The sequence below is a fragment of the Theropithecus gelada genome, chromosome 6 (assembly GCF_003255815.1).
Source record: "Theropithecus gelada isolate Dixy chromosome 6, Tgel_1.0, whole genome shotgun sequence".
Lineage (NCBI taxonomy): Eukaryota > Metazoa > Chordata > Mammalia > Primates > Cercopithecidae > Theropithecus > Theropithecus gelada.
In genome coordinates, this window is record NC_037673.1 from 136208290 (window position 1) to 136218297 (window position 10008).

The following is a 10008-nucleotide window of genomic DNA, read 5'->3' on the forward strand; positions in this document are numbered from 1 at the left end:
TGAATTCCCCCCTCTCTCTTTTCCCTCTCCCAGACCCTTTACAACTCCATCAAGAATGAAAAGCTGGAATGGGCCATGTGAGTAGTGCCTACGGGCACAGGTATGGGGAGCTTGCATCCCTGGGAGGGGGAGTGTGGGGGTGCAGGTCCATCATTCTGACCACTCTCCATGGTGCTGATCCCTCCCAATCCAGGGCCCGACACCTGTGTCTAGCTGGCTCACACCTGGTGTTGAATTCCTCTTTGGATTCATCTTCTGTATTGAGAAAAAGAGTGCAATGTTTGCATTGTTATGGAATAGGTTGAACTGTGACTTTAGTTCTATGATGTCCACAGCTGGTTTTCTATATGGGGATAGTATTCCAATTCCCATTGATGACCGCTCCTTTCCCTTTGGGAAGTAGGCAGACAGGAGGCATGAGGCCCCTATAACCTGTAGAATATGTCCACGTTTAAGTGGTGACTGTTACTGACAGTGGGAAGGGGAGAGTGCCCTCTAACTTCTTCCCCTGCAAAGGCAGTGAGACCTGTAGGTCTCATCAGGAAAGAGGGATGTTGACCTTGCTGTTTGGGGAGACCGTGAAAGGCTTTGCTGTGCTCCCCAGGGCAGCCAGGTCCATGTAGAGGCCTCAGGCAGGGATTGGCAGGAACTCCAACCCCACAGGGTAAGAGCTGGCACTCTTCTGCCAGGGCTCTCGTGGGGGCCCAGACTTCAGGGTCTTACCTGCTGGCCTCCCTCTTCCAGCATGTTGGTGCGGTTTGTGCAGCAGCTTCAGTCTGGCCACGGTTAGTGCTCCCTGGGATGGAGAGAGGAAAAGGAAGACTGGGAGGGAGACCTAGAGACAGTAAAGTCTCCACATTTGTGATCAAGGGTGACATTTGGGGCTTGGAGGACAAAAATCAAAGATCAGAGGTCAGAGGTCGGAAGTGGAGATGAGAGGAGGGGTCAGAGATCTGGATCTGTGGTCTGAAATTGGAATCTCTTCATCTCTGCCTCCTGGGGCTGCTCTTCCTCCCTGACCCTGGATCCTGGATGGGAGGCTGGTGGGGAAGGCCATGACGATTCGGGGCTGAGGCCTCCTTGGAGGTGGTACTCAGGCCTAGTACTTCCCTAGTGATGAGGACGAGCTGAGGAAATCCCTGTCTGAGCTGGTGGATGACAAGTTCGGGACAGGAACGAAGAAGGTGACGCGAATCCTGGATGGTGGCAACCCCTTCCTGGATGTCCCACAGGCGCTCAGTGCCACCACCTACAAGCACGGTGTCCTGACCCGGAAGACTCATGCTGACATGGATGGCAAGAGGAGTGGGTGTCAGGCTGGGAGAGGGGCATGGGAGGGAGGCTGGCACAGAGGGGGGTGCCCCAGACCACTCCTTGGGGATGAACATACAGGTGGACATGTAGTGGGAGGTGGGGTTGGAGAGATTGCAGAGAGTGGCTGCAGCCACACTACTAGTGCCCTCCTCTCCAGCGCCCCGTGGGAGGCGTGGCTGGAAGAAATTCTATGCGGTGCTCAAAGGGACCATCCTGTACCTGCAGAAGGTGAGAGACTGCCCCAGAGACCTTACTCAGAAAGGGCCAGCTCAGTCCCATCCCACCCCAGCCTTGTGGCACCCCAAGGGCCCCAGGCAGGACCTGGGACTCAGGCACATGCTGGGTTCTTCCCCAGACTTGGGCCCACTCAGGGCTTTGGAGGTTTTTGGGAGAACTTGGTGCCCAGTCGCTCAGTGGACACTCAGCGTGAGGCCTGTTCAGGCCTCTGGGACAAACTGGGGTAAGGGGAAGGATGCCTGGATTCTTGTTGGGGTGGGTGAGGCAGCAGGAACAGAAACTTAAGGGAGCTATAGGGTTAGACAGAGAGGAGTGAGGGGAGGGGAGAGTGCAAGGTGTGGGTCAGTGACCCTAGCTCACCCATCCCACCCCACCCAGGATGAGTACAGGCCTGACAAAGCTCTATCGGAGGGTGACCTGAAGAATGCCATTCGCGTGCATCACGCTCTGGCCACCAGGGCCTCTGACTACAGCAAGAAGTCCAACGTGCTCAAGCTTAAGACGGCCGACTGGAGGGTATTCCTTTTCCAGGCACCGTGAGTAGGAGCTGGAGCCCCTCACTCCCACCTGCGGCCTAGGGCCGCAGTGACGCAGCACACAACCCCTCTCCTTCCCATGAGTCAGCAACAGAGCATGTGTATCCACATGACCCAGACCGACAGCTGGGTCCTCCCAAAGCAGCGGTTCTCAATGTGTGGTTCCCCTCAGCATCACTTGCAGTCTCTCTGGCCCTGCCTTAGACCTACTGAACCCGAAACTCTGGGATGGCTCCAGCAACTGTGTTTAACAGCCCTGCAGGGGCTGCTGAGTGCGCTGGAGTCTGAAATGTGGGGCAGGTGGCATCTTTATGAATCATCCTTCGCTTTAAATGTGGGAAAGATGCACCCTCCAGGTAACCTGTAAGGCTGTCCTTCTACCACCTCTCGCCTTCCTATGACTTGAGACTGGAGTGCACATGAGCTTGCAAGGAGGCAGGCTGGTGGAGGAGGCCTCAGGATCACAGTGCCAGTGCTGGGCAGGCAGCAGGGGAGGGCAGGAGGACTGTGAGGGTCGCCCAGTTGCCATTGCCTCTGATGATCCCCAGTCCACGGTCATTCCCACCCATTCACTCCAGGGCCACTAGCTGTGAACCTGGGAAGTTTGATTTTCACATGAGAATCCCGGTGTGCCTGGGAGCTGGGATAGAAAGGGAGCTCCCTGCATAGCTCTGGCCAGGCCCATCCAGCCCCCATGCGTCCTCCCTCTCCCCTTTACCCACTCATCTAGAGGTACTGGTGCCTTCTTAGTGACAGGCCCAGTGCTGGGTATGTGATGCTGAGTAGGGGACAGGGAGTCCTGTGTGAGAGGCCAGCACTCTCTCCCCGTCCTGTTCCCAGGAGCAAGGAAGAAATGCTGTCCTGGATCCTCAGGATCAACCTGGTGGCAGCCATCTTCTCTGCCCCGGCCTTCCCAGCCGCTGTCAGCTCCATGAAGAAGTTCTGTCGGCCCCTGCTGCCCTCCTGCACCACCCGCCTCTGCCAGGTACATGCTCCTGGGTCAAGATTTTGCCTCCCTAGGCTGCCATCCTCAGCCCAGGCCCCCATCCAGCAGCCCCACCCCAGCTCTGTCTCTAGGCTGGGTGATCCTGGGCTGAAGGACACCAGAGAAGGACACTTCTTCTCTCCATCCCATGCACCCCACCCCCACGTCCAGATGGGGCGACCAAGAAACGTCATACAGGGGCCGTGGCTGTGGCAGTTGGCATGGAGCTGCCTCTCTGCTAGTGCATCCCTGTGGGTGTGACTGAGAGTTGGTGGTCTTGTGTGCACCTGGGCACAAATGCAAGAGACTGTGTCACAGGGAGCTCACACAGGTGACACCTGGCTGACTCTTCATTCAGTGCTCTTTTGCTGCCCTCACCTATCCTTAAATGTTTTATTTGTAATCCTAGAAAACCCAGCTCACCCATGCTGCGGGCTCTCAGGGCTTCTTTGGAGAGGACAGGAGAAATGGTGGCCCAGAGCTTGAGAGGTAGAGGGCAGCGGAAGCCCCACACTTCCTCTTTGCCAGTGGTCTTTCCCACTAGGCCTTGTCCTGGGTCTCCCCACTGAGCTCCTGGGCTCCTGCTTCTGCCCAGAACCCCTGTGCAATGCACGTACACCATGTACGTGCACACACCACACACATTCACGTGTGTAAACACACAGGTGGTGACTCATACACATGTACGCATGAGCACACAGCACCAGGGGGCCTGGCTGTCCTGTAGTGGGTGGGATGTGTGTGTGCTTGCCCATCAGTGACAGTGTCTCCGCCTGTCACTCCACCAGGTGTGATCCTGGGTCTGTGACCATTGCGTGTGTCTGGGCATGAATGTAAGAGAACGCGTGTATCATAAGGAGCAGGGGATAGCTGGGCCAGGCTGGCCTTGGTCCGGGGTGTTTGTGTGTGCGCATGGGAGTGCATGTGAGCTGGGTTGTGTGTGTGGGTCATTGTGTGTCTGTGTCAGGGACTGTCTATGTCCACATATAAGCGTGAGCATCTCTTGTCTCCCGAGCTAGGGGGCATCAAGGAAAGCTGATGCTGATGGGAGCAGCGAGAGGAGGAAGGGAGGTGGGAGAAGGAGCATGCCCTCGGGTCCAGAGCCTGGCTCTATCACCACAGTTTGGTGACCCTGGCTAGGCCTTCATTTGCCTCTGGTGGAGCGGCTCCTGGTAGAACAGGATTTGAGCCACTCCGTGACATCCTGAGAGTAAGGCCTCACAGTCCATGATTTGCCTTCCCAGGAGGAGCAACTGCGGTCTCATGAGAATAAGTTGAGACAGCTGACTGCGGAGCTGGCCGAACACAGGTGTCACCCAGTCGAGAGGGGCATCAAGTCCAAGGAGGCCGAGGAGTACCGGTTGAAGGAGCACTATCTCACCTTCGAGGTGAGCCTTGAGGGGCTGGATTGCAACGCCCAGCGCCCTGCTCTTTCTCCTTCCTGTCTGGCCTGATGTGAGACTGGGGAGGTGAAGCCTACTGATAAAGGGGCTTGCTCACGTGGCAGCTGGCAGGGAACAGGGTCCCCGACCCTTAGTCCCCAGTCCTTCCAGGGTGCCAGCCTTCCCTGACAGGGGTGAGGGCCTGAAGCTCAGACGAAGGCCCTCAGATGCTGCCAAACCTTCCTCTTAAATGTTTGCCCTGATTTCTAACCCCTTTAATAATTTGTGAATGTACTTATTTCTCCATGCTCTCACCAGCACTGGGCATTGCAAAACGTTTTAATCTTTACTAACCTGATAGGTTTAACAATTAGTATCTCATTACTTTTTTTTTTTTTTTGAGATAGAATCTCACTCTGTCGTCCAGGCTGGAGTACGGTGGCATGATCTTGGCTCACTACAAACTCTGCCTCCCAGGTTCAAGCAGTTCTCCTGCCTCAGCCTCCTGAACAGTTGGGATTACAGGCACGTGCCACCATGCCTGGCTAATTTTTGTATTTTTAGTAGATATGGGGTTTCACCATGTTGGCCAGGCTGGTCTCGAACTCCTGACTTCAGGTGATCCACCCGCCTTGGCCTCCCAAACTGCTGGGATTACAGGTGTGAGCCACCACACCCAGCCTCATTACTATTTTAATTTGGATTTAAAAACATTTTAATTGCAGTAAGACATGTAATATAAAATTTACCATCTTCATGTGTATAGCTAGCCGTGTTAAGTCTATTCACATTGTTGTATAACCAGTCTCCAGAATTTTTTCCTCTTCCCAAACTGAAACTCTGTACACATTAAATAATAACTTTCTACTCTCCCCTCCCTTCAGTCCCTGGCAATCACCATTCTACTCTCTGCCTCTATGATTTTGATTACTCTAAGTGGAATCATACACAATTTGTCTTTTTGTGATTGAATTATTTTACTTAGCATAATGTCCTTAAGGTTCATCCATGTTGTAGTGTGTGTCAGAATTTCCTTTCTTTTTAACCTATTTATGTTGGAGGTCAAATTTTTTTTTGATGAAAAATCAGACTTTGGAGATGACCTTGAGCAGTATGATATAAATAACTCCCATGAGTTATTTCCAGTAACTCCAACGTTCCAATAATGGAACACTAGGCATAAGTGGGATGAGGCTGAATAATATTCCATTGTATGTATACACCATATTTTGTTTACCCGTTCATCCATCAGTGAACACTTGGCTTACTTCCATCTTTTGGCTATTGTGAAAAATGCTGCTATGAAAATGGGTATACAAATATCCCTTCAAGACCCTGCTTTCAACTCATTTGGGTTTATAGTTAGAAATGGTCTTGCTGGATCATGTGGCAATTTTATTTTTAACTTTTTGATAAACCACCAGCTTTCCATAATAGCTGCTCCATTTACATTCTCACCAGCAGAGCACAAGGGTTCTGTCTATTTCTCCATAACCTCACCAACATGTATTTTCTGCTCTTTTGATAGTAGTAAGAGTGTGAATTGATATCTCACTGTGGTTTTGACTTGCATTTCTCTAATGACTAATGATGTTGAGCACCTTTTCATGTGCTTGTTGGCCATTTGTATGCTTTCCTTGGAGAAATGTAGATTCAAGCCCATTTAAAAAATTTGGATTGTCTTCTGTTGTTGCATTCTGAGAGTTCTTTATATATTCTGGATACAAAACCCTTATCAGATATATGACTTGCAAATATTTTTCTCCCATTCTGTAGGTTGCCTTTTCATTCTGTTGACTGTATCCTCTCATGTACAGAAGTTTTAAATTTTGGTGTAGTCCCATTTGTGTATTTTTACTTTTGTTGATTGGGTTTTTGGTGTCATATCCAAGAAATCATTGCCAATTATTTGGATTTTTCAAATTATGAATGAAGTTTATGTGCATGTCCCGTGTTTATTTTTTAATTGGACTGTTCATCTTCTTTTTAACGATTTGTGAAAGCTGTCTGCATATTGAGGAAATCAGTCTTTTGTCATACAAGGTGCACATACTTTTCTCCTCTTTTGTTGTCTTTTGACCTTGTGTTTGGCCTTTCCCCAGAAAAGCCGTTATGAGACCTATATCCACCTCCTGGCTGTGAAAATCAAAGTGGGCTCAGATGATCTGGAGCGGATTGAGGCCCGGCTGGCCACTCTGGAAGGGGATGACCCTTCTCTCCGGAAGACACACTCAAGTCCTGCCCTCAGCCAGGGCCATGTGACTGGCAGCAAAACCACAAAGGATGCCACTGGGCCTGATACTTAGCTGACATGGATGTGCAGACCCCAGGATGGGCAGATGTCCCCAGTGGGGTCGGTGAGCACAATTCCAGCCAGGGGCCACTCGGACCAAGCTCCAGTCAGTTGATGGGCAGCCAGAGGGGTGCAGAAAACCTGTGGGCCCAAGAGATGGAGATGCCGTTTGTGGCATTGATCTCCTTGCGTCCTTGGGCATCTCTGGGCATCAGACCCTCTCCCCGGCCTTTGTTTTCCTCTCCACCATGGAGCCTCATTTTGTAGGCCAGTTGTGTGCATGCTCTAGACACCACCTCGCTGGAGAAGCTGGAAGGGCTGTTGTCTTCCCAGGTCTTTCTCTTCTCATCAAGCTCCTCTCATCTTCTTGTGTGTGAGGGCAGGTCTTGACTCCAGGTCTCAGCTGGAACCCCACCCTTTCTCCTCTTCCTTCCTCTGAGTTGACCAGCAGCAGGTCTGCAGACCACCAGCACCATCCTCTCCTCCCTCCTCCCAGCAGCCTCCAGAACCATGCCCAGGTCTCCTGCCTCACATCACAATAATCTGGGACCCAGGCTTGTGCCCTTTCAGTGTCAAGTTGACTCCACTCACATGTGCGTCCACCTCTTTTCATCCATTGAGATCACACTGTCTCCTTTTTATACAGACACAAATATACATCTATAAGAATAATGTATACATAAGGAAACCCTGAAAGATGGTTTTGGAACTGAAATCAGTTAGAGGATGAAATCAGATAAAGGAAAAGCCTATTTTGGAGCTTCCCCTGTTAGGAAGGATGGCTGCACCTGGCCCCTGGCATTCCTGACGCCCTAGGAGGGAAGGGGGAGGCAGTGCTGGTCTCCCTTGCCCTGTTTTTCCCTCTTCCAGCTGACCTGTGACTTACACTGCTCTTACAGTTGATACTTTTGGAAAAAATAGAACGTGTATGCACCGCCCCATTTGTCCCATGGATATCCTGGGGTGTGAGTGGGATGGGACCACAGCCCTGTTTATATTTGGGTCTTTATGTTGGTGCTGCCAGGTCTCTGAGCTCCAGAGGTGGCCTCTTGGACAGATCTACTGCTATAGGAATAAAAGACACTCTGCCTCACAAATGGCCACTTGTCAACAAGCCCAAAGATGCTTGTCGGAGGACGGTTATGGAAGCCATTAATTCTTGGTCGTGGGAAAAGGTGGAATGACAAGTTACTGATTGTTTTTCTGTCGCTATTTCTTTCATTTGTCTAGTGAATCAGAAAGGCTTAGCCAAGACCGCATCTGGGAAGAGTGGAGAAATTTGCCACTTGACGATCACGGATTAGCTAGCACCTTTAAGCCCTGCATTTTTCCAACTGACAAGTGGGTGGGGGTGATGGCACATTCAGTGAGGCTATGAAGAGCGAATCCTCTCTATTATTTAAATAGATTACTGTAGTTTGGCCAGCAATTTGGCGTCAGTGGTAACATACTTAGTTAATAAAATAAGCCAGGCTTGCAACTAAGTATCTAACTTTACAGGCCCACTCACATTTGAGGCAAGGGACTTTTGATTATGTGGAGAGATGTAGTGATTTAAATTCTGATTATTTAAGTTGGATCAGCTGAAGTGTGTTTTAGAACCAAACCATCTGGCCCCTTCGTTTTGCTCAGAGGAAGTAAATGTTCACTTAAATGAAATTGAAAACGCAATGTGGCACTACAAAAGAGCTCTCTGTACTTTCTCCACGCTGCCTCAGAAGTCCTGTGATTTTCGGGGTCAGTGTCCCACCCTTCACTTCCCGAGGGTGGGTGAGTGGATAGCAGAGCCGGGAGCTCTGGCAGCTGTGGACAGATGTGCTTCCTGAGCACGGGTTGTGCCTCCCATCAGTAAAAAAATGTTTAGTTCACTTCCTTAATTGTATAATTATTTATTTGTAAATTATATACATGTACTACTGTACTAAAATATCATGTACATTATAAAACATACACAAAAATAGAAATTTAAAAAAGATGAGATGAAAATAAATCTAAGTCAAAGTTCTAATATTTCTTCCTGCATTCGAATGGATCCTCACCCCGCACAACTGCTGTCTCCAACATGCCCATTTTCTAGGACTGTCCAAATCCAGGACTGGTGACATACAATAAGTGGTTTGCGCCACCTGGTGGTCCTGGGAAGTGGCCTCGGGCTTAGGGACTTCTGGGGGCTGTCCCTTGAGGACGGTGTCTCTTGCGCCTTCATCCTCTCATTCAACGAGGGCCAACTGTGTGCTGCACGCTGGGCAGGGTGATGGGAATATGGTGGTGGGAGGAAGTTTGACTGCCGGTCGTCATGGGGCTCACTGTTTCGTGGGGAGAACAGGCAGTTACCATTACCACTTGGGTCTCTGGGAGGGGCTGGAAAGAGAAGCCAAAAAATGACCTGGAAGAGAAAGAAAGAACTGGGAAAGTGGGGACGAAGCCTCTGACTTGGGAAGCTGCCTGAATGTCGTCCTATATGTTCCAGTGACGGTGCGGTGGTAGGGAAGTAGCTTGACAGGACTGCGACTCGTCCTGAAAGGCCACTGGGAAGGCTCCCCAAGGCAGAGGTTTGAGAGGCAGAGTGGAGAAGGGGCCTCTCTGGCCACATGTGTTCCTGGGTCCTAATCATACCTGGGAAATGAATGGGTGGATGACAGGTGAGGAAAGAACTCTGTTAGGTTCTGGCCTTGGACTCTCGGCACGTATGGCAGGTACTGTAGGATTCAGAACATATAATGAAGGTACCTGATGCTCATGCAAAGGTTGGTGAGTTCACCAAGAGGTCATTCAGAATCAACTGAGGGCCACATAGAGATTGGTGTTCTCATTGGGTAGCTTCTGACTCTAAAATTTAGAAGGCAACAGCAACCTAGAGCCCTCGGAAAGGTCACATGAGGACAATAAGCTGGATCAGACAAAGGTCAGTGGGTTCCCCAAGAGTTCATATGGAGTTAATTTGGGATCCTACAGAAACCACAGGTCACATAGAAGAATAACTGGCTCTCAGAGAATTTTAAAGCCGACCACAAACCCAGAGACAGCAGCGGGGCCTGGATGAGATCAACAGAAGGGGGCCGGGAAGGGCCAGTGAGTTGCAGGTTTATGCAGGATTGAGTTCATTATTTTCCTTTTAAAAATTTTTTGTAGCAGGTACTTTTTCCCAGCGTCCCCATAATGAATACAATAACTTCAGTTTGTTCTTTATTTTTCTCCATCGCCTCCCTCTCATCTAGTTTCTGTCACTCTGGCTGTGTGATACAAGGATGCAAGGCACAG

General features: G+C 50.4%; 1 protein-coding gene across 1 annotated transcript in view; it reads left to right on the forward strand.

The window, feature by feature from the left end:
• PSD2 (pleckstrin and Sec7 domain containing 2) overlaps positions 1–8755 on the forward strand; it is a 48946-nt gene extending 40191 nt beyond the window's left edge. The window contains exons 9-15 of the mRNA XM_025388796.1: positions 34–77; positions 1115–1305; positions 1472–1542; positions 1930–2087; positions 2928–3072; positions 4317–4460; positions 6557–8755. Coding sequence (XP_025244581.1) covers positions 34–77; positions 1115–1305; positions 1472–1542; positions 1930–2087; positions 2928–3072; positions 4317–4460; positions 6557–6760 — 957 coding nt within the window. The 3' untranslated portion in view covers positions 6761–8755. The remainder of the gene's footprint in view (positions 1–33; positions 78–1114; positions 1306–1471; positions 1543–1929; positions 2088–2927; positions 3073–4316; positions 4461–6556) is intronic.
• Positions 8756–10008: the final 1253 nt, after the last annotated feature.